The sequence below is a fragment of the Mauremys reevesii genome, linkage group 1, assembly GCF_016161935.1.
Source record: "Mauremys reevesii isolate NIE-2019 linkage group 1, ASM1616193v1, whole genome shotgun sequence".
Taxonomy (NCBI): domain Eukaryota; kingdom Metazoa; phylum Chordata; order Testudines; family Geoemydidae; genus Mauremys; species Mauremys reevesii.
The window spans coordinates 336,850,377-336,875,091 of record NC_052623.1 but is presented as its reverse complement, the minus strand read 5'-3'; the positions used below and the strand labels follow the sequence as shown (position 1 = coordinate 336,875,091).

General features: G+C 41.1%; 1 protein-coding gene across 4 annotated transcripts in view; it reads right to left on the bottom strand.

Annotated features, from left to right (window-relative positions):
• Nucleotides 1–2,419: 2,419 nt before the first annotated feature.
• The window catches only part of PHTF2 (putative homeodomain transcription factor 2), a 174,070-nt gene continuing 151,774 nt past the window's right edge, over nucleotides 2,420–24,715 (bottom strand). For all 4 annotated transcript variants that reach the window (XM_039517872.1, XM_039517871.1, XM_039517865.1 and 1 more), the window contains exons 15-18: nucleotides 23,694–23,849; nucleotides 12,117–12,212; nucleotides 5,292–5,417; nucleotides 2,420–4,510 (exon numbers count right to left, since the gene is read on the bottom strand). In XM_039517872.1, the coding sequence (XP_039373806.1) occupies nucleotides 4,490–4,510; nucleotides 5,292–5,417; nucleotides 12,117–12,212; nucleotides 23,694–23,849 (399 nt within the window). In that variant the 3' untranslated portion in view covers nucleotides 2,420–4,489. The remainder of the gene's footprint in view (nucleotides 4,511–5,291; nucleotides 5,418–12,116; nucleotides 12,213–23,693; nucleotides 23,850–24,715) is intronic.

Here is a 24,715-nt window from a genome sequence, read left to right as displayed (position 1 = left end):
ACTTTAAAAAATGAGTAACCGATAGAACAGTAGTCTGGAATCCGCCCTTCTCCCTGATTAAAAGGCACTTAGAGCACCTGTTAAGGAGTATGGAAGCTTCATAAAAACGAAACGATTTAAAGCTTGAGGATTTTGCTTTTGTAAACATCTCGGTGTTGACATTAAAATTGTTTTTTGTATAACTGGTTGGGAATTTTCCAACAGAACAATTTTCTCATCAGAAAATGTTGATTTGATTAACCTGAAATATTTCATGGGAACATATTGATCTAATAAAAATTTTTATTAAAAATAATCTAAGTGCTTCATTTCAACGAGTTTGAGCTGGTTGTTGATTACCATTTTGACTTTTACATTACATAATATCTATTACATTACGTTATATTGCAGTGTACTATAGAAGTCAAAATGTAGAGTTTCAATGAAACAAAATGTTTTGAAAAGGGCATTTTGATATTTCCAAAATGAAATATTTGGGGATTTTTGCTTTGTTGGAAATTTCAGCTTTTCATTCTGAATTGAGACAAAAGGAAATTTTGAAATGTCTGAACTTCCAGTGAAATGGAAATTGCAAATTTTGACCAAGTTCTAGGGCAGTGGTCTCCAACCTTTTTAAGCACAAGATCATTTTTTGAATTTAAATGCAACTCAGAATCTACCCTGACCCTTCCCTGAGGCCCCATCCACTCCACCCCCCCTCCTTTGCTCGCTCTCCCCCACCCTCACTCACTTTCACTGGGCTGGGGCAGGGGTGCGGGCTCTGGGCTGGGGCCGAGCAGTTTGGAGTGTGGGAGGGGACTCTGGGCTGAGCCTGGGGCAGGGGCACAGGAGGGGATGAGTGCAAGCTCTAGGAGGGAGTTTGGGTGCAGGAGGGGGTTCAGGGCTGGAGCAGCATGTTGGGGTGCAGGAGGGGGCTCAGGGCTGAGGCAGAGGCTTGGGGTGCAGGAGGGGGTATGGGGTGCTGGCTCTGGGAGGGAGCTCAGGGGTGGGGGTTGGAGTGGGGGCTCCCACCAGGCAGAAGTTACCTCAGTCAGCTCCTGGTCAGCAGCACAGCGGGGCAGGCTTCCTGCATGCCCTGGCCCCATACTGCTCCCGGAAGTGGACAACATGCCCCTGTGGCCCGGGAGAGGCATATGGCTCTGCACGCTGCTCCTGCCTGAAAGCAGGGCCACCCAGAGGCTGCCCGCTGCCAAATTGCTGCCGAAGACCCAGCACTTCAGCGGCGGGTCCCGGAGCAGAAAGACCCCCCCGCCGCTGAAGACCTGGAGCGGAAGAAGCTCCGGGGCCCCTGGAACAAGTGAAGGACCCTGCTCCAGGGTCCCCAAAAAACTCCCCTGGGGGCCCCTATGGGGCCCGGGGCAAATTGCCCCACTTGTCCCCCTCTCTGAAAGCAGCACCCCCACAGCTCCCATTGGCTGCAGTTCTCTGTCGCCGGCCAATGCGAGCTGTGCTTGCAGGCAGGAGCAGCACGCAGAGTCCCTTGCCTTCCTTCCCCCCCAGGGGCAGCTGGGGCATGCTGGTCGCTGCTGGGAGTGGCGTGGGGCAATTGCAGTTCACAAGCCACCTCAAATGTTTAACTTGAATTCTTGCTTTAGCTCTCTTTTCCTAAGGAGGACATTCCTAATTCCAATAGAACAGGGGTAGGCAACCTATGGCACGCGTGAGCTGATTTTCAGTGGCACTCACACTGCCCGGGGCCTGGGCCACCGGTCGGGGAGGCCCTGTATTTTAATATAATTTTAAATGAAGTTTCTTAAACATTTTAAAAACCTTATTTACTTTGCATACAACAGTAGTTTAGTTATATATTATAGACTTATAGAAAGAGACCTTCTAAAAACATTAAAATGTAATACCGGCACGCAAAACCTTAAATTAGAGTGAATAAATGAAGACTCGGCACACCACTTCTGAAAGGCTGCCAACCCCTGCAACAGAATAAGCATTATCTGACCCTTTGCAGCATCACAAAACTGGATTTAGGTCAAAGGAAGCAAATAAATTCAATAGCAATATGATGGAGTTACAAGACACAGATCACTGCACAGTTTTATACCATCGGCCACAGAATGCTTTATTCCAAGCCTCATCACACTTTCAGTTACAAAACATGTGGCAAAAAACAACAGTTAACACACCAGATCTGCCATATTTCTACTTACCTCTATTTTTGAACTGGCTTTTTAATATTAAGGGATGTAGAACATTTCTCTCATTTATTTTCTTGCATTACTGATGTACCTGATGACAGCAATTTACATGTGTCTGCATTTACAGTGAAGTACCCTTCATTTCCTCTTACAAACCCTCATTTTATTCTCCCCACGCTCCCACTGTTAGTGCAACAATCCAGCATATTGCCAGTTGCTGAGGTATATGTAGTTACAAACTAATTTCCATCTTCAACCCAAACTGTTACTTTTTTTTTTTTTTTTTTTACTGAAAGCAGTATATTCAACACAAGTTTCTCAAAAATATTTCCATTCTGGAATAAATTAGTGACAGGCTGTGAAAACCAACAGCCTCATCTTTTACCCCTACACAATTCTTGCTGTACTCTCCCTCCCCCACCCTCCCCCTTTAAAATACATTCTGTGCAAAATTAAGTTCTGTGTCAGTCTGTACCATATTTTGGAAAAAAAAACCTGTTTATAAAATATACTTAATTCCTAAAAACAATCCCAACATCAGATAACAGAGGAAGAAGAAACAGATCAGATGTAGCCAAATTTATCATGAGAAACTAAGAATAACATGTTCTTAAAGCTCCAGTAATACATTCCTTCAAAAACCAGAATGCACTTTGGTTATTATTAAACATTAGTACATAGGCAAATAAAATACGAAATGCTTGTTTGCGTTGTTTTGTATATATATATTTTTTATACCACACAAGTTTAAGATACATTACCTCAACTATTTAATGACAGAGGATTAGTAATATGTCATGTATGATGGATTTTTTTTAGTGTGTATATATGTATGTATCCCATAGTAGAAAATGTAATAGGCTCTTTTCCAATCTGAAGATGATTTTTCAAATTCTAATCATAAATATATTCCCCCAGAAGTAAAATGTTTAAGGATACTCAAACATGATATTGGCCCTCCTAACACAGTTTTGTAAGTGGGATGTTGTTATATGTTTAAGCACAAACTAATAACTCTAAAGGGATGAATTTCTAGTTTTTCCATATTCATACTCTAAGGAAATAATGAGTCGCAATTGAGCTAATCTAAAATGTAAACCCCAAAACAAATCTAACATCAAAATCATGCTCCTTAAGTAGCATCAGAGTTTAGACTGGAGACTTGGCAACCTAAATAAAAACACTGAGGAGGAGCTTGGTGATGCTAACATTAGCAGCATTTTTTAAAAATTGCCTTAACTACAACAACACTGCATACTAGCTTTAGTTGATAGATTTTGCAAGCTACATTTTTATAATTGCAGGAGATGTGGGCATGCAAACAAATAAGATTTACATTATATAGAAATGTTTGTTGTTGGTTTTTTTTTTTTTTTTAACAACAGTTCTTAAAGTGTGGTATAAACAGCATATACTATAGTGTACTATGGGAGAGTATCTGTCCTATTCTTGAGTGTATATAATTTACCATCTTCCATTAACAACTTTTTCCACTCACAAGTGAAGTCCAAATACTCAGGTTGCAAAAATAATATATTACTCCACAGTCCACCATAATATATTCCCTTTACTATATATAAAGGTCCTAATTAAAAGTAACAATAAAAAGTGCACATACTGAGCATGCACAGTCGAATCTGTGCAAATAGCCCAGTGTTTCAAATAAATACAATAGTTAATTTTATCAAAATATCTTACAGCATGTTAACCATTTACAATTATTGCTCTAATAAAAGTGTTAAAGAGTACTTGCTGACCTGTTATGTAATACCTTATTAATATCCAAGGGTGTTTAAACTGCAGCTTAATCAGTTTAGATCCTGGACTCACTCAAAAAAAGTAAGAAACCAGCTTGCTTCTAGCGTTAACATAAAACATTTTCACTATCTGTCATACTGTATTATCAGTACTTTAAGTTATTTGTAAATATGTATAATTTCTACTGTAACAATCAATCTACAAATACGTTTTTACCCATAAATTATGAAGTATAAAAGCTTAGCATTGGTATTTAGCTTTCAAAAAAGAGACAGTAATTTAGTGTGAAACATTACCAGGATCTCAAGTATCTGGATATCAGTTTTCTAACCCTTTCAATAACTAAGCATACCAATACTTGAAAATAAAATACAAATGTCAGCTAAAACATAAACAGTGAGATGATAAAATAAATATAAAGATTGCACAAGACAATCAGATGTAAACACTTCAGTTTTCCAAACTATATCATTGAAGAGGCAATAGCTTCCAAAGCACAGATTCAGTGACTGCTCTGAGGCAGTTTAGTCAATCAATGCATTTTGCCAGAATACTGTGCTACATCTTCTCTTTGTGTATTGTCATGATTTGATCTTCCAGAGCTGAAAAAGTGAAAGCAGCAATGAACATTTTAACTTTTGCAGGAATTTTCAGTTAAATATTAAAGTTACAGTACATTCCTGTGTTTACATTTTAAAAAAACATACCGCTGTGTCTAAAGTGTATAGAATCATTGTTACAATCCTTTACTTGTGAAAGAACACAGATATTTTTGTAATTTATTTAGAAAAATGAATGGTTGAGCATCAGGACTAGAGGCTTGATATTACTGCAAGCTTTTGTAACTGATATTGCCCTATCTCCTGAGTCTGGAAATTATGACAGCTCATGCAGTTCAGATTTCAGTGTTAAATGATCAGTTCATTCTCTAGTCATCCTGGGGTGACATGATGCGTAGTGATCCTACATCATGTTGTGACATCATGCATATTGTGGGGCAAGAGGTAATATGTACAATTTCTGTAGGACTCCAAGAACTGCAAAAAGCTAGCAGTAAAAAATAATGGTCAAGAGGCAGAGATAATTTCCTAAATTAGATTTAGGTCTTGTAAGATTAGTTAAATAAATTAACTGAGCCTGTAAAGAAGCGTATCTGCTAAATGAAGGCCCAAGGTTGGAAGAAATACATGTGAAAAGCTTTCTGGTGGTTGATGTGTTCTAAGAATAGAATGAAGATCCTCTCTTTATGTACATTAAATTTGATGAAATTATTTTCAAACAATATTCTTAACTTTACTATGTATTTTTACTGAGGCCACTATAAACATACAATTGTGACATTGTGTGTGTTCTGGATCAATACATAGTACTGGAAGTGATCACCTTCAGATTAAATCCAAGCAAGTCACTGATAACACCAGAAACAGCAGACAGGATGACAACTTGGGTGATGTTATAAAGCAGTGGGTTCATTGTAAGTCCATATAACCTGAAGGGGCTGTCCAACTCCTACCAATGGAAATATATTTACATAATTAAAACACAGAAATTATACAAAAGCAATTTTAATGTCAGGAAATATGGAACTAATACTTCAATGATCACATTAAACACATTAACAAGATTTGTGATATGTAATTTTGAATGCCTTTGAGGCTGTAAAGGGGTCACAGTATTGACAAATAAGACAAAATATTTTAAGGAAAAAAACTGCTTGCAACTCCAATTACTGCACCGGGACAGCCAAGCAGCTGATTTAACTGCCCATTTTGTTGTTGGCACAGTGTATGTGCTTGAGAAGCATCTTGAAGTTCCAGTTCTGGAGCCAACAAATACATGGAAAACTAGATTTCCAAAAGAAAGAGGGTGCTGTGCAGTGAAAAGGATGAGAATTTAAGGGCTGAGCAGAAAAATAGGGAAAGTTATAGAGCTCAGTCACTTCAGACTGGCTGCTGTACTGTAAAATAATGTCACAGAGGGCTTTAAAAAAAAACAACAACTCATGCTCTGATGCCTCCTCACTTCTGCTGCAAAAACAAAAAGAAACCTACAACTTTTCATGACAAGAGTTAAAATATACTGATGCTAAGTAATAATACAGAACACATTAGCTCTTAGCAGAAGAAGAGCTATCTATTGTGCCAAAGGGTTAATATGACAGTTCTCATGGGGTTTTTTTGTAGTATAGGACAGAAATTAGTACTACAAAGATATTAATTCAGTTTGTTATGCAAAGGGCATGTCTCCCAGGTGAAAACACTTATTTTCTTAGTATGAAAAGAAACTAAATTTAAAAAAATCACTTAAAAAAATCAAGACAACATAAACAAATGCATAGGAAATATTCATAATGATGCAGTGATTACCTTGTTCACTACTGAACAATGGTTTTATGTGAAATGGTGTTATCTGACACTTTGCATAGTGCCAAAGTTATTAAAATATTTAATAATTGCTTTATTTTTGTTTTATCTTTGACTCATAACTTTCTGTAACAAACAGTTGTTTACACATGTCCAAAATACCCGTTGGTAATTATAAAATCAAGTTTTACAAATGGCATCCCATGTTAATAATTCTTATGGCTCATTTGTTATTTATTACTTGTATTAAAGTAGTTCCTAGAGGTACAACTAAGACTGTGGCCCCATTCTAGTAGGTGCTATACATACACATTGGAAGGGTGCAAAGAATAAGAACCATGATGGGTTAAAATCTAAAGAGAGAGGAAAAGGGTGGGAGAAAGGAAAAGTTACTGTTCCCCACTGTGCAATTCACACAAAGGCATAAGTAGCCAAAAATGTCAAACTTTCATTGTGTGTGAGGTTCGGAAGCTCATAAAAATAAAGTTATTTGTCTCCCGCATGCTCATATTTGTTTCTGATCACATTTTTCCACAAACTTGCTAAACTGCCCAATTCAGTAATATGCAGTAAGTACTAAAGTGAGTGCAGATTAAAGTTTCTACTATACTATTGTATATAAGGGAAATATCTAAGAGATTAGACCACATGGTGTCTCACCTGTTAATTAATATATTCTCTGAATAGCCCTCTTCAGTTACTGTGGAAGATCTACCCACTTGCTCCTGGAGGCAGGGATATGCTAATTTATTTCTCTAGGTATCCGATCCTGGCCTTTCAGAGTCACTGTGGCACCCAAACACCTAGAGAATGCCTCCAATGCTAGAAAACAGACAAGGAACCTAGGAGAACCACAAAGAGGGCAGGATGTTCCACACCGGCAGAGGGTCACTTGGTAAGAAAACCAATTAACAGATGAGACTAAATTGGTCTGTTCTCTTAGAGTGGCCTCCCCACAAATCTGGGTACAACTACTGTGGAAATAGCAAACAAAGTCAGAGAGAAGGAAGACGGGGGTAAAAAACCTCAAAACAATAGGTAACTATTTAATAACCAATATTCTGAACTTTGTTAAATGGCAGAATCTAAAAACAAAGTTCAACCAGAAATATTCTGCACCCAAAAGGTGCCTAAGGACACTTCCACATCAGCTTTATAATGCTTGGTAAATGAATGGAGGCAATTTCAGAAGGATGCATTTTTTAAACTTAGTATTGCAGAACTCTTTGATAGCCATGTTGGCACATCTAAAGATTGTAGCTTTAGAGATTTTTGGCCCTTTATGTAGTAAGCATAGTTACCAGACTTTTGGAATAGGCTCTTTTGACTAAAGGAGAATTTGAGAACTCTGACCATGTTAGGAGAACTATTTTGTTCAAGTGAAGTGGTTTATGATGAAAGGAAGAAAAAAATGAATAACTTGGTTTAAATGCAGTGAAGCTTTACCAAGTGGTTCATAGGAGACTTTCAATGAAAGCATAAAGTACCAAATTAAAACTCCATTTATCTTCTGGGTCTGAGATATTTGACTGCCTTGAGGAAATGTGAGACGTAAGGATGAACTGCCAGTTAAATGCTAATGATGTACAGTCAAGTCAAATGATGACCCACTAGTGAAGTTCCTTCTCCCTTTAGGAGAAACTCTAGCAAAAATCCAGTGGAGGCCTGATGAGGATGAAAGATGACTCCCAACTATGTTGGTAAGCCTAGGACAATTGAGGGCTTTCTGGAAGGAACAGGAATCTTTATTGTTCAAGGGGAAAAGACTGGAGTATCAACCAGACAACCTCAAAGCTGCTAAATGTATGAGACTAGTTCTGATGAAGCACTGATCCCTAATGCACAAGTACTTGAGAAAGGTGGGGAAGCCATAGCTCAGAGACTCATCTGAAAGAATGAGAAACAAGGGTTTCTGGGGGCCACAAGAGGACAATAAAATTATCTTCACTCTGGATTTTTCTGACTAGTCAAGAGGAGGAGCAGGGGAGTTAAGGCAAGGAAAGTGTCATTCAGAGATCAGAGATGTTGAATGAAAATATGTCCATTCTCCACACCTGGGGATAAATCTGGGTGGAATAACTGCTTGTTGAGCAGGTAGGCAAGGAGGTTCACTTGTGGAGATTTTTTAATGAGAGGGTTATTAACCATTGGAACAAACTACCAAGGGAAGTACTAGATTCTCCATCTCTTGTTTTCTTCAAATTAAGACTGGATGCCTTTTTGAAAGGTATGTTTTGGTTAAACACACACACACACACACACACACACACACACACGGGTAACTGGATGAAATGTAATGGTCTGGTATATACAGGCAATCAGACTAGAGGATCTAATTGTCCCTTCTTGAATTTAAGAGAAACTGACAAAAGCTAAACACTCTTTAGGATCTGAAAGGATATTGAGCCCACGTGAATGTTCCATCCATTCAGGCTGGAATCTGCTGCAATTGAGGGGGTAGACGGTCTGACAGTTTTCTTGACATCTGTTTTTTCACAATAGTTGCAAGCCCAAAGATCTCTGGACTTTAGTGGGCAGTGTGGTCAGGGACTGTTTCTTGTGATCTCAAACTAATAAGAGGAAGGCCCAGCAATTTATAGGTATGTCTACATAGAAACACTACTGCAGCACATCTGCAATGCTGAAGTGTAGACACTTACTACAGTGACGGAAAGGGTTTGTCTGTCTCTGTAGTAAACCCACCTCTCCAAGAGGCAGTAGCTAGGTCTACTAAAGAGTTCTTCTCTCACCCTAGCGGTGTATACACAGCTCTGAGTGACGTAGTTAAGCCAAGCTAACTTTGTAGTGTAGATCAGCCTCCAGTCTGTAGAGAATAGCTCACTGTCTATGTTTAGACCTGAAGAAGAGCTCTCTGTAGGCTCAAAAGCGTCTCTCTCTCTCTCACCAACAGAAGTTGGTCCAATGAAAGATATCACTTCACCCACCTTGTGTGCCTGTTTAGAACATTAGAAACAGTTGGTGAGCTGTGGACTTGGAATGTAGGCCTGGAGCATGTTTTGGATTTAAGAGACTTTGCTGAGTCAAGAATCAGATCCTGTAGCTGTATCAGATCCTGAACTAAGAAAAGAGAGTATCAGAGGGGTAGCCGTGTTAGTCTGGATCTGTATTCACCCACGAAAGCTTATGCTCCAATACTTCTGTTAGTCTATAAGGTGCCACAGGACTCTGTCGCATTTTAAGAAAAGAGAGTTTATCTTACAGCTGATGATGGATCTGTGAGTTTGGAGAATGAAGACACTACATGGAGGTAAATCTGGACAGGTTAGAATAAAGTAGTTTTGGTCACGAGATCACCCAAGAAATAAAAAATATGGATACTTCCCTGCTTGGGAGAGGGGGTGGAGGGGAGAGAAAGCAGGTTGGTGCACATTCAATTTTATCAAGGATGTCCTCCAAGACATCAAAAATCAACAAGGGAACACGCGCCAGCCTCTTCAACTCAACAACACTGCCAGTAATGCTGTATGGCAGCGAAACATGGGTGCTATTGAAGACAGAGAAGTAGCAACTGTCTGTCATGGAGAGGGCAATGGAAAGAAGAATACTGGGAATTTCAATCTGCGACCGAGTCCCCAATGAAGTGATCAGACAGCAGAGTGGAGTGCAGGACGTCGTTGCTGAGAGCAGGCATAGTAAAATGCAATAGGCCGGGCATATAGCGAGGCTCACTGACAATGAATGGACTGCAGCTGTCGCCAAGTGGTATCCATGGGAACTGAAACAACCACTCGGCCGACCTCCAAAGAGATGGGAAGATTTTATAGTGAAAAGACATGGCCGCACATGGAGAAGGAGGACAGGATATGAGAAGAATGGAAGACGTGTTGTGATCGGTGCAATCTATATGAGGGCTGAAGGACCGATTGATCCAGGTGATCAAGGATACTTCCCTTTCTTTGGGGCCGCAACCACACTTACCAGCTGGAAAAAATCTCTCGTGGGGCTAATAATAAAATAAAAGGAATGGCCACATAGTAGGAGTTCCTGTTCATAACAGTATTCTAACCAGTAGTTAACCAGGTGAATGTGCACATACAGATATGCCTCAGAGCAATTGAACACAAAGTCCTGGGAGATGATGTTTCGGATGAGGAAAACTAGGATTTCCATCCTGAATATGGATTTCTGGACAAGGAAATATGTGCAGAAGAGATCCAAACTGTGACAAAAATCCCATCCTTCTCAGATAACAGAAGTATACTGTAAACACCTGTGTTCCAGTCTGCCATTAAGATATGAACAATTACCCCAGTGCACAACAGGATGCAATCTGTGTCCTTGTTTTTGCCAGATGCACAGACCAAATCCAAATTATATGGTAGGGTGTGACGTTGATGAAAACCTGGTCTAATTACCTACAAGACTCATTTGCCATTGGTCAAACCCAGATAAGATTCTGAAACACCTCTCTCTCTCTAGGCAGAGAAGGTTGGCCCATGCTAGCATAGCCTTATTGTAACCTGATGGCATTCTTCTGGCTCTTTCACTGGAGATATTGAACTAGTCCTTAGCTCTAGTGGAGTGAAAGGCATATCTGTAACCTCTTTCCAAGCTATACTTAGGAGAGAGAAAGCAAGAGGGTTTTGGTTTTTTTCCTTCTCCAGAGTGAGTAATCTTAAAAACTTTCTTCGGGCTTGGGCTTGAAAGATTTTATTGGTATGACAGAGATTACTTATCTTAAAATAGGAAATACAGGTAGAATCAGTTCTCTCTCACACACAGGTAGAAACTTCTTAATCACACTCACTGTAGTATGTTTAGTTCAGTGGTGTTCTTGACACTGAATAGTATATGGATCTAGATTTGGTATCTGACAGATCCAATACTGCCAGGCTGTGCTGTACACTTACAGCTGTAGAGGTTCAAATCACTGGTGAGTGTCAAAACCAGTCTGATACACCAGCACTTCTAAGCTCTCATCGGAAAAGAAAAAAAATTGCATAATCCTTCCTCCAGAAGCAAGTCGGAAGAGTTACTCCAGTAGCTGTCTCCATATTTGCAGAGAACAAGTCCATTAGAATAATGAGCAAAGTGCATTAGAATACAAGGCTTCTATAGAAGGTTCTAGTGAATGACTTCCTAAGCCACAATCATACATGTGAACACTTCCATCTATTCAATCATAATCTGTCGATCAGTTGACAAAAGGAAGTATAATATTTCCAAAACACTCCCCGTGATGATCTATTCTATACCTATACTACGAGTTCACCTGTAAAAATGTGAGTAATTTTATGCACAGGCATAGTTTCATTTACTTAAGTATCATTTACAACTAGATAATTTAAAATTTAGACTGGATGAAACACTCTGCAACTGTCACAGAAATGAACATGACTTCTATGACAGGATTCTTAAATATGTAAAAATAAGTTGATTCTAATTTTAAACAATAACCAACAACTGTTGCAGCATTTAGGAGGATTAGCTTTACAGAAGAGTATTAATGTTACAATAATTGACCACTTAGCACCTTATATAGAGCAGAGATCAAAACCAAAGCAAGCTTATAGACTCCTCCTTCTTTGGTCCAGCGTATTGCCTATCCCAAAGGCTCCCCTCACTATACTCTCCATGTACTGTTGGTTACAAAGTAAAACAATAATGATTTTAATAAATTTCTATTTGCAATCCACAGCGATGACACAACACAAGAGACTGAAGCATATGAGAGAAAGTGTCCTGGTGACTATTAAGGAAAGTGGGTTTAAAGGGGAAGGGTATATAGTGCATACTACAGAAATGCTAGGAAGGTGATTTATTAAGCGAGATGTTCTCTTTCTTGATCATGTCTAATATTGTTGTATTCCATTTTCACTCTTACCTTCAGGAGTTTAGTAGCAAGTTTTAAAACATTGTTTACTAGTGTCAGTTCCTCCTTCTTATTAGGCTTCTTCTCCATTTTCAAATACAGATTTATCTATTCAAATAAAATATTGATTTAACACCTCAACTGAGTTAGCAAGAATCCATTCAAAAACAATTGTTAACGGGATAAGTGATTAGTCAGTAATAATATGGTAAATACATAACTATTGTGGAAATCCAGAGGGTTTTTTTGTTTTGTTTTTAAGAACAAACGTTAGTATGATTAATACTATAATAAAAACACATTTTATGATGTACCAAAATAATTGTGACTCTCTCATTAAGACAATAACTGAATCTGTAATTTGACACATCCACAAATCTGATTGGAAAGAAAGAGCTATAAAAGTTGCTTAAAGGATACAAGATCCTCTGTTCTCTCTGGAGTCTTAATACTCTGACAAAATTCTCCAGGTGATTATCGAATATGCCAATGAATGAAACTCCTTATTGAAGCAGAAAAATAGAACACTGACAAGTTCAATGACCTTGCAAGACATTTTTGATAACAACATTGCCCTGAAAGTGTAGCTAAAAATTATAATTTAACTCCTTGTTCTAGGCCTTCCAGAAACTTTGGAACATAAGCAGCTTCTGTTTGTCTTCAACACCCAAAATGTGGCAAAGATCACTTGATAATTAATAAAAACAAATGAAAAGATTTTTTTTTAACTTGGTAACTTTTTAAACTAAAAAAAATAAAAAAATAAAAAAAAATCAGCTTCAGTGTAGAATAAAATGAGCAATTTTAAGATAGACTCCAGACAGACAAACTCACACATACCAAGCAGCAGAGGAAAAAATAAAGAATCAAAATAATCTAAACTGGCATTAACATAAGCTGAGGCTCAAACATGAGGAATGACCCAATAATGGCTCCTAGCATCCATACAGGAAAAAAATGCATTCCTACTCAATGCTACTGATTTTACTTCTGAAAAGAAGGAATTGCCATTTTCCCACAATATGAAAATAAAACAAAAAAAGGAGGAAAGAACTTTTCAGGTACAATCATGTTAAACTTCTAACGTACAGTCAGCCCACTTAAAATGTGCATTCTGGTTTTAGACTTAAGACTGATTCAAGCGATATTCCCTATACTTAAAGTGGGAATAGTGCGGAAACCAAAACCATCTCTAAAACAGGAATAAAGTGAGCTAACTGTACTTAGCATACTAATCATATTGAGAAAGTAATAACTAAAGGACACTGTGGGGACAAAGATCCTTTGGCAATAACCAACCTCATGGCTAGTTTACAAAAAAAAAAAAAAAAGGCTGATTCCCAAGTTTTTCAATGATAGTCTGTGGAACGCTCAGGGACACAGTGTCCGTATTTGCATAAGCATGTTAAAGTATGCCCTGAGCACAAAGAGGACTTTAATCAAAACATAGCACACATTTTATACATCAAGGCACTAGACAGAGACACTTTACTTATAAAAGCAATTGAAGGTCGTTTCAGAAGGACCTGACAGGTTACAAGCTGATAATACTAATTTCAAAGTGTCAATGGAAATCTGACTTGACCTAACTAAAAAAAGAAGCTATGGAATATCTCTTTCTCCAGCATGACTGATACCAAAAACAAAGTCCATTCACTGAACCCAGAATAGGAGGAAGCAGTAGAAAACTTAGTTTATGGAAGGCAAACTTAAGCTCCATCTTATTCATGAAGCATTTAAAAATTAAGGTCCAAATTTCTCCAAATGCGTGTTTGTGAAGGAGTCAGTATCACAGTTTGTTGTATCAACCGACAGAAACCTGGGGAACTCAAAACATGAAAGACAAGATGGCTGAATTCAGAATTGTTAATTTTTTGAAAGATGTGTAACTCCGTCCAGTCAGTTCAGTTATCAGCTAAGTTTGTTTTTAGCACATATGAATTGGTTTAGTCAAAGCTACATAATACACAAAATGCTCGTATGTTGGTTAATTGTGTAAGATGGTTACTTACCTTACAGTAACTGGTGTTCTTTGAGATGTGCTGTCTAAATGTATTTTACTCTTGGTGCACGCGAGCCCTCAGGAGTGAGATCAGAACATTTTGGCCAGCAATGCCTGTTGGCCCAGGCCTGTGCCCTAGCTACCCTCACAGCCCAGAAGGCATAAAAAAGCACAGCAGGGCCAACTGCATCTCAGTTCCTTTGCTAACCAGAATCTACATGACTATAGAATCTCATAGTGAGGAAGGAGGGCATGGATTACAACTAGGTAACACATATCAAAGAATATCAGTTACTGTAAAGTAAGTAGCTACTTTTCTTCCAGTGATTGTTTGTGTGTATTACACTCCTGATGATTCCCAAACAATGACCTCCTGCAGTGGGTCAACAGTCTTAACCAAATGGGCCTTGAAAAACTGCCTTGCCAAAGCTAGCACCAGCTCAAGAAGCCTCCCCAGTAGCACAGCATTTCATGAGTGTATGAATTAAACTCCAGGAGGCAGCTTTACAAGTTTTGGAGATGGGGACATTTTTAAAGGAAGCCACAGTTGCTACCTGAGTTCTAGCAGAGCGAGCTTTTATCTAAGCTTAGTTATTTAATAACAGTCTAATAGATTTCAGAATGTATCTGGATAACCTCTAGGAAGAGATTGCTTTCCCTTTTACTCTTTCAATATAGGCTATAAATAATATAGAAGAGACTAAATGGTTTGGTTATATGTTAATAAAAATACAATGTTCTCAAAATTACAAAAGTGTGTAATTTTCCTTCAGAACTGCTAGCATCAGATTGGGAAAGAAAACCAGTAAATGAATGGTCTAATTAATATGAAAGTCAGAAACCACTTTAAGAAGGAATCTCTGATTAGGCTAAAAGAAACCTAATCTCTATGAAAAATAATGTATGATGCCCATGCCATTAAAATTTTAATTTTGCCAACCAGACAGGCCAGACACAATGGCCACTAAAACCAATGTTGTCACTGAAAGATGATGTAATGAATTCAGCAGCCGAACTAATACCACATTAAAGTCCCATGTTGGAGGGGGTTTCCCTAATCGGGTGAGAGGGAGAGTCTGACTAAATACACTAAGATCTTTAAAAATCTAAAAACTGTAAGGTGTGAAAATATTCTTTTATTTTGAATTTGTGAATTATAAGAAGATATAGCTGCTTGATTCTGTTAGTTCTATAAAAGTGAAAGTCCACATGATTTAGTGAAAGCAGATAGCCCAAAATGAATGGAAGGCCTTTTGAAATGGTGAAAGGTTGTGCACAAACAGTGAATCTTTCCATTTGTCATTATAAGTAGATCTTTTAGGGTCCTGTGACACTGCACCCCTTATTCGTCAGAGTAATATTATGATACGATTATAGCATAATTATGATTTATTTTATGCAAAACAGGTCATGTAAGGTGTCACTGGAAAAGTTACGATTTGCTGAATATGATTATCCTATTTGTATGCATGTATCATTTTTGTATCTGAAGTTATAAATATTATGTATCTGTACTTCAAATGTAGTTACAACTGGGAAACACCCACTAGACAAGGTGCTTTCAGTCTAGATAGTTGGTTGGGAAGGGCCTATTCAGGGCAACGAGCCATTAGGGAAAACAATAGGCCTTAGGAGATGCTTATCTCCCACCTGGTGAACCTTCTGGAGAACACACCAAACAGCCTGTAGTGGTAATAGCTGCTATGACTCTACAAAGGCCTTGGCTACACTTACAAATTTGCAGCGCTGCAGCAGGGTGTGAAAACACACCCTCTGCAGCGCTGCAAATTGCGGCGCTACAAAGCGCCAGTGTAGTCAAAGCCCCAGCGCTGGGAGCGCGGCTCCCAGCGCTGTACGTTATTCCCCACAGGGAGGTGGAGTACGGACAGCGCTGGGAGAGCTTTCTCCCAGCGCTGGCGCTTTGACTACACTTAGCACTTCAAAGCGCTGCCGCGGCAGCGCTTTGAAGTGTAAGTGTAGCCAAGCCCAAAGATATGTGACCAGGCCACATGATTCTGGACTCTATCTTGGGATGTCAGTATTTTTCCACAAACTGGTCTGGGACCCAAGTTTTGAAACACAGGGTTCCCGCCATATGCTAAAGCTATGTAAGGCAGGGAGTGACATCATCTGTTGTTCTTCACCCCTCACACAAGAAGATTCCTGAAAACACCTGAGGAACAAAGGCTGAACTGGGGGAAGTGCTGGACCCAGGCTAAAGGTATATGAAAGACCTGGAGATTCCAAGCTGCAAAGCTTGTATAGTTTGTGCCTTAAGAATCTGCAGCCCACTTGTATCATCCGTCAGGGCGAGGGATTCTTAATTCAAATCCTATCTTTCTAGTATATTAAGTATAGATCACTTTTTTCTTTATGTACTAAGTCCTCTGCTTTGACCTGTTTGCTATCACTTATAATCACTCTTTTCTGGTTAATTTATTTTATGTTTTAATCCAAACGAGTGAGTTTGGAGTGACGTGCTTGGGAATCTTAGCTCAGAGAGGCTGTTGAATATTCCTCTCCACATTGAGGGGGAGGCGAACTGGATAATAAATTCATACTGGTTGGGGTTTGGACCAGGGCAGGATGGTACCGCTCTGGGGTTCTAGGCTGGAAAGCTGGGGATTATTTTGGCTGTAGCCTCTCTACTGTTGGTTAACATGCAGTGGCTGGTCAGAGAGCCTGCATGTAATTGCAGCTAGCTGTATCCCTAGCTGTATGTATACTGGTGGAAGTGTAAGGCCAGGAGCATGTCTGCAGCTTGTCACAGTAGCACAGGGTCAGAAGTAGTCCAGGCTGATGGGTCAGAGGGCACAGCAGTACCCCAGTTCTAGGCAGCACCCCGGGGGGAACCTGTCATAAGTCCTTTCTACTATTAAAATATTTGGTATATCCCTGGAGCAAGACTTCTTTACATCTGTTAAGCAATAAGCATCCAAGCTTTAAGGTGCAGTGTCTTCCTGTCATCTTGAAACATCTAATTTGACACTAAAGGCAATGTTATTGGAATCCAAACTGACAGTGTTAGCAGGTCTGGGAACAAAAATTGCCTGGGCCAGGCTGGTGCAGTTAATATTATCATTGCTGTGGCATCCTTGGGCCGTCTCAGAGTATACAAAATTAAGGGGGATAGATGGGTAGGTGGACATCAAGAATCAAGATCATGATATTAGGAAGGCACCTGATAGGGTCAGAGTTGGATCTCTATCTCAAGCAAAAGATGTTGCATTTTTGTTCACTTCTGTGGCTAACAAGTCTATGATCTCTTGCATTCAGTTTTGGAAAGTGTGCTGATTAATTGAGTTCTTTATGGACCACTCCTGGTTGGATCAAAAATGCCTGCCTAGCTGAAACACATGGGAGTTTATTAGTTTTGTTAGATGGATAGCAGTGACAGATACTAGATGGCTGGTGCAGCACTCCCATAGCTGGGTTACTTCCTGACAGAAGAGGCTCCTTCCTGCCTGTTTAAATAAAACGTTTCAGCGCTGTTGTCTGTCATCGCTTGAATTGACTTGCCTTGGATTAGAGGCAAGAATGCTACATGTCAGACAAACTGTTCTAAGCTCCAAAATATTTATGTATCAAAGAGATTCAACTTTTGACCACAGACTTTGAGTCTGATGACTTAAATGTGCTTCCCAACCTAGACTGGAAGCATCCATCACCAGTGTTAACAAGGGGAGAAGAGGCGCAAGAGGGACACCCTTGCATACATCAATCAGATCTTTCCATCATGGAAGCGAAGAAAGTACAAACTGAGTAACCCCTTCCAGTATCTCTCTATGAGGTTCTAGTCGAGTGTAAACTGATTTCAGCCAATTCTGCACACAATGAAGGTTAAGTCTGGCATGAAGAGTGATGAATATGCATGACTCATTGTGCCTCAGAACTCTTAGTCGTGATCTTACTGTTGTGCAAGGGTTACTCTGCAATTGGAAAATGATTCACATTGTGGTCTCAAATCTTGATTGATACCGCAGTGGAATCCAGAAGACCCCCTTGAATATTATTTTGTTGTGATAGAGTCAGATTTTCCTTGTTTACTGCAAGCCCCAAACTGGCGCACGATGGAGAATGTACTGAATGTTAACTGAAACTTGCTGAGGAGAGGTATCTTGAAATCAGCCAATCATCAATGTAAGGATAAACTTGAAATGTTGTTTTCTGAGGGCTAGTCTACACTACACAGTTATGTCAAGATAAGGCACCTTATATCGACTTAATTATGTCAGTGTCTACACTACAGCCTTCCTCCCACTGATGTAAGTGCCTTAATACACTGACATAAGTCCACCTCCATGAAAGGCATAAGGCTTAGGTCGGTGTAGTTAGGGCGATGCAGTGTTTGTGTAGATACTGCACCCTTTAAATCGGCTCTCTTGTCAATTTCATGGCAGGAGTCATGAAATTGACATGCAAGCCCCCACTACCTGGAGAGCTAGGCTGCTTCTGACCCTGCTGCCATCTGGAGCCCGCAGGACTTAGGACCCCACTCTCTGCCTGGAGCCAAGCAGCCATGTCAATATCATGGCCAGGAAATTGAAAGGCTGCCCTGCTCCCGGCAGAGAGCGGGTGGGTTGGTATGAAGCCAGGGCAGCTGGAGCCTGTTCCCCGGTGGCAAGAATCCCCCGGGTGTCTTGCCTCAGCTCCTGGCAGGGAATGGGGGAGGGGAGAAGCACCAGGCAGCTTACCCCGGATCTGGGCAGAGATCGGGGGGACAAGCCCCGGGCAGCTTCCCCCAGCTCCCGGTGGGGAACAGGGAGTGGAGGAGGGAGGACAGCCTGTTGGGAGCCTGTGGGGCAGCTAGAGTCCTGGCAGGAAGCTGCCACTGGAGCTGAGAGACCAGGCTCTCAGCTCCCCACACTGCGGTGGCGGTAAGTCAACCTAATATAGGCGGACATAGATTTGTAGTGTAGGTATACCCTGAGAAATGCCACCACTGCTGCCAGAAATTTTGTAAAGGCCCAGGGGCTGCTGACAGGCCAAACAGAATAACTCTGTATTGGAAATGTTGTGTACCCAACTATGAAACAGAAATATTTCCTGTGTGCAGGATGGTTGGAAATGTGCATCTTGGAGGTACAAAGCTGTAAACCAATTTTGTGGGTCTGAGGACAGGATTAGTGAGGTTAAGGTCATGGTTCGGAATTTGAGTCAAATGTATTTATTGAGTCTGCCTAGATCCAGAATGGGTCTCCAATCTCCTCTGTTGGGAAGCAGGAAAAGATTAGAACAAGTGACCTTTCCCCTGAATTGAAGAGGAACCTCTACTATGGCTGTGAGGGACTACAGAGATTGAACTTTTTGTTGTAGAATCCTCCAGAGGAGTCCCTGAAAAGGGACGGAGAAGGTGGACGGGGTGTAGGGATAGACTGGAACTGAAGAGTATAACCAGGCCGGTTAATCTGGAGAAGTGGTCCCCAACGTGGTGCCTGTGGGTGCCATGGTGCCCACTGGGGCATTCATGTGCACCCACCTAGTGCCCAGCAGTTCTCTGTGCCTGCCGGGGACAGAGAACTCAGGCTGCGGGCGCAGTGTTCTCTGTTCCCGGCTGGCGCGGGGCCTGCCTAGTGCCCAGCAGGGGAGAGAAGTCGCAACCCCGCGCCTGCCAGGGACAGAGGTAGTCCTCTTATGCAGGACCAGCTCCAGGCACCAGTGCACCAAGCAGGTGCTTGGAGCGGCCAACGGAAAGGAGAGGCACGTCCAACTCTTCGGCGGTGGGTCCCTCAGACCGTCTTGGAGGGAAGGAACTGCCGCTGAATAATGAAGCAGCAGCGGTAGAGTTGCCGCTGAAGTGCCACCAATCGCAGCTCCCCTCCCCCCACCGCTTGGGGTGGCAAAAACGCTAGAGCCGGCCCTGCTCTTATGGAAGCATTGCTTCTTTCTTAGAGGTTCAGAAGGTCTAGAATAGGCATAAAAGGTTGAGACGGTTGCTTTGATTGAGTTTGGCTGTATTGTTTTTAGCTGAAGAGTGTATATGCCCAGTGATGGAAATGTTACTCAACCTGTGCAGTAACTGTAGTTCTTTGAGATGTGTCCCCCATGGGTGCTCCACTTCAAGTGTGCATGCACCTCCTGAGCCCTCTATCAAGGATTTCTAGCTAGCAGCATCTGTTTGGCTCATACATGCACCCCTATGCCTCCCTGTGGCAGACACCAAGCCTACATAGGAGTGCATGGATGAATCGCCCTCAGTTCCTTCTCTACTCATTCATCCTCTAGGGAACAACCAAAGCAGAGGGGAAGGAGGGCGAGTAGTGGAGCATCCATAGGGGGACACATCTAGAAGAACTGTAGTTACATCAGAGGGTAACATTTCTTACTTCTTTTAGTAGTGTCCTGTCAATGCTCCACTTCAGGTGACTTCTGAGCAGTATCCCTAGAAGGAGGAGAAAGCTTCGGGACAGGATCCAGAACTGAAGATCATACTGCAGAGCCAAGTGACATCAGATCCAACAGCATGAAGTAGGGTGTAATGCTTCAACATTACAAACTGAAGACCAGGTAGCAGCTCTATATATCTCAAATACTGGGATATTCTCCAAAAAAAAAAAGCAGGAGATGTCGCCTGCCATTTGGTTGAATGCACTCTTGGCTCCAGGGGGTTGCTGACCACCTGCAGACTCATAACAGTAGCAATACAACCCAATATCCACTCTGAAAGTCTTTGAGCAGAAATGCAAGCCCTCGTAGACCTATCTGGGAAGGATATGAAGAGCCTAGGAGAGCTCCTAAACTGCTTAGTTGTACCAGGTAAAACGCTAAGGCCCTTCTAACATCCAGGGTATGGAAATAGGATTCCTACTGAGAACTGTGAGGTTTTGAAAAAACACGGATAGATGGTTAGATTGGTTGAGATGGAACTCCAGTGTAACTTTGGGTAGGAACCTAGGATGTGGATGTAAAGAGACTTTATCATGAAAGAACATGGTAAAAAGGGGGATCTGCCATCAAGGCGCCAATCTCCCTGGCCCTACAGGCTGACAGGGCCTTACAGACTGCTTCAAAGATACATGAAATAGGGAGCAGGTCACCATTGGTTCAAATGGAGTTCTCGGAAGGTGGTTGAGAATCAGGCTGATGCCTCAAGATGGGACAGAGGGTCTAACATGGGGAAAGAGATTACCTAGACCAATGAATCTTGATGATACCAGGTGAGCAAAAATTGAGAATTCCTCAACCAGGGGAAAAAAGCAACAAGATGTACTTTGACTGAACTGATGGACAACCCAGAAAAGTTCAGATCCAGCAGGTAATCTAGGATGAGGGAAAGGGGAACTGATTCCAGCCAGAGGTAGTGACAACCACACAAGTGGACAAATCTCTTCCATTTCTGCAAATCAGTAGCATGGATTGCTATTTTCCTACTATTTAATAACACCTACTGCACCTCCGTAGGGCAGGAAACCTCTATTCCGGAGAAACATCCAGGAGCCAGACTCTGAGCCATAGAACTGCCAGTTTGGGGTGAAGTGTGTGACCCACATCCTAAGGCAGGTGAAAAATGATCAGGAGCCTGATCGGCATTTCGATACAGAGCTGAAGTAGGTAAAGAGTACCATGCTTCTCTTGGCCAGGTAGGCACTATGAGGATAAACTCTGGTCTTATACTGCCTGATCTTGTTAAAATTAAGGGTGCTGGAGGAAAGGCATAGAACAGGGTCCTTTTCCATGGTAGAAGAAAGGTGTCCCACAGGGAGTGGTAACCTAGTTCCCTCTTGGACAGAAGAGAGGACCCTTCCTGTTATCAGAGGTAGTGAAAAGATCGATCTCTGGCTTTCATCATCTCTGGAATATGCATGGGAGGACCTGAGTATCCAGTTCCCATTTGTAGTTGTGGGAGAAGTGTCTGCTGAGGGCATAAGCAGTGGTGTTCCAGATGCTTGGAAGGTGGACTGCTGAAATCTGGATATGGTTGGTTATGCATCAGTTCTAGAGGTTTATAACTTCAGTGCACAAGGAGGGGAATCTTGCGCCTTCCTGCTTGTTGATGTAAAACATACTGGACATGTCTGTCATGACCTTGATCATTTTGCCCTGATGAAGGGTAGGAAATGGAGGCAAGCATTCCTGATCACCCTGAGTTCCAACAAGTTGGAGACCGATTTTGTGGGCTGTCCATCTGCCCTAAAACATGAAGGTGTTGAGCTAGGCTTTGGCTGTTAGAGTCACTGATAGGGCTGGGCAGCAGAAAGGGACACTTGCACAGACATGAGGTTGCTCCTTCCACCAGTTTAGTGAGTTCTTTACTCACCTGCCTGTCCAGAGCAAGGTTACCTTCTCTAGTTGATTCTGCCAGATTTCACACAGAATAGCAGCCTCGTGTTTCACCTTTGTAGCATCAACTCCACACTTGTGAAGAACAACTTCATCATACTGATCTTAGTTCTGCTTTGAGTGCAGGGGACTGGACTAGAAGACCTCTTGGGGTCCCTTCCAGTCCTACAATTCTATGATTCTATAAGAGACCAACTAGAGATCCTCTGTAAGATGGGCCTTCCCTAAGAGAAGTTGCATGTAAGATGTGCTTGTTTAGACACCTTATGTAAATATACCTCTTCCTGGGCCACCTTGAAGAAGAATTTCTGAACAAATGCCCCTGAGATGCATCAATACATGAGATGCATACAACCCCAACCACTCCAACCTCATCATCAGAAGCAAGCTCCCCAGAGATCAGGACAAACCAACTCAAAATGGCACCAGACCCTGCCAGAACAACAGATGTAAAACCTGTAGACATATTTCAACTGCTATGATGATCAACACCCCCTACAACACACCTTCCAAGATTCATTGGTCCTACACATACCTATCACATAATGTGGGGGACTTCACTCAGTGCACTAAATGCCCCAATAAAAATTGTGTGGGTGAAACCAGATAATCACTAAGCTCTCAAATGAACTCACAGAGAAAAATGATAAAAGACAAAAACATCCTATCACCTATGGGTGAACACTTTACACAAAGCAATCACTTCATAGCTGACCTCTCACTCATAAATCTGATCTATAGCCCATTTAAATCCCATCCCTAACATTTTTTCCCCTTTCCCGACCTATGACTTCACCATGATTGATCCATTGAAATATGTGTTGACTACATATGCTAAACAATCTGTTCCACTTTGTATTTAGCTATGACACTGAGTACATTTCCCAGATCTGAAGAGCAGCGTGTAAGATCAAAAACTTGCTTCTCTCACCAACAGAAGTTAGTCTAAAAATATATTACCTCCCCCCACCTTATGGCTAATTTAAAAAAAAAAAAACCACCCTTTTTCTTATAGGAAGCCCATACAAGACTAGGGAAACAGCAACTTTTATAGCAGCTTCTGCAGCTCGCCTGCAAAAGACTACTGTAAGATTTGTGAAGTGACTATGTGAACCGTAAAGCACTTTTTACTGAGAATTACTCTAGATTTGGCAGCAGGGAAAAATATGGGAACTGAGCAACATGTTGTATATGTCTTTAATACCATGATTTCACTGAATTTGGGGTTGTTTAAAGTCCATGGCCCATGGACTCTCAGACTGAAGACATGTGGAGAGAGAAATATGCAGGTCTATGTACATTCTCACCTGCTCAGTAAGTAATATTGAGGTATTGCTGTATTTTTTACTTGTTTCAGATCCAAGTGTAACAAATCTTAGAAGAAAAAGGGTTAATGAAATGCACCAAATCACTAGTTCCCAATTGTAGTGACAATCAAGGAAGATCTCATGCACATGAAGCAACTGAAAGTAAAGAGAAAAAGCAAAATTAAGAGTTATTGAACTTCAAAATAAAGGTTAATGCTACAGTAAGATAAAAGAACTTTAGTTCCTAATATTTTTTGGATCTGGTTTTTACTCTATAATAGACTTTTAAAATTAATTTATATTTCAAAACCAACATTCTATTAACAGAGATAGATTTTCATGTAAGGACTGAGCAGTCCTAAGAGTAGTTTAGGAAGTTTTGGTCCCTTTAGCATGCAAGTAAAGCAAAAAAAAAAATGTTTAATACAAAACGAAGAGGTTTGAAGTCCTTAAGTTATCACATTTGCTTGAAAACAGCAACATACTTATCACTTGGATTAAAAAGAAAACTGAATCCATATAAAGTTGCTAAACTTAAAATTATGTTCATATTAAAATATGTATGATTAACACTATGATTTTGGTATGGAAGTCATGGGGTTCACAATAATAATGCATCTGAATAAAAACCGGGACGAGCCTGTCCCATGGGTCTGAACCCAGCTCCACAGGTGCCACAGACAAGGGAGGTGGAGAGCCAAAGAGACACTCTCCTCTCCCCCACCTCCTTTTTAAAACTAGACTGCAAAGGAAAGTGCTGTGGCCTGATCCAGCTGTCCAGCAGCCAGGTCCCACTATATGTTGTTCCATGTGCTGGTAGCTGGGCTCTCACCTGCAAGTTGCCGAAACGATGGCAGTAGCCCTCTCTAGGTGCTGTGGACCATCTGAATCCAGGAAGAGGGACAGATGTGTCACCAAAGGGCCTCAGGCTCGCCAGCAGGGAGAGTAAGGTAAGGAGTGGGCAAAGGGGAGCAGGGCTTCCAGGAGGGTCGGGCTAGTGGGGCTCCCTCGAATGACCTTTC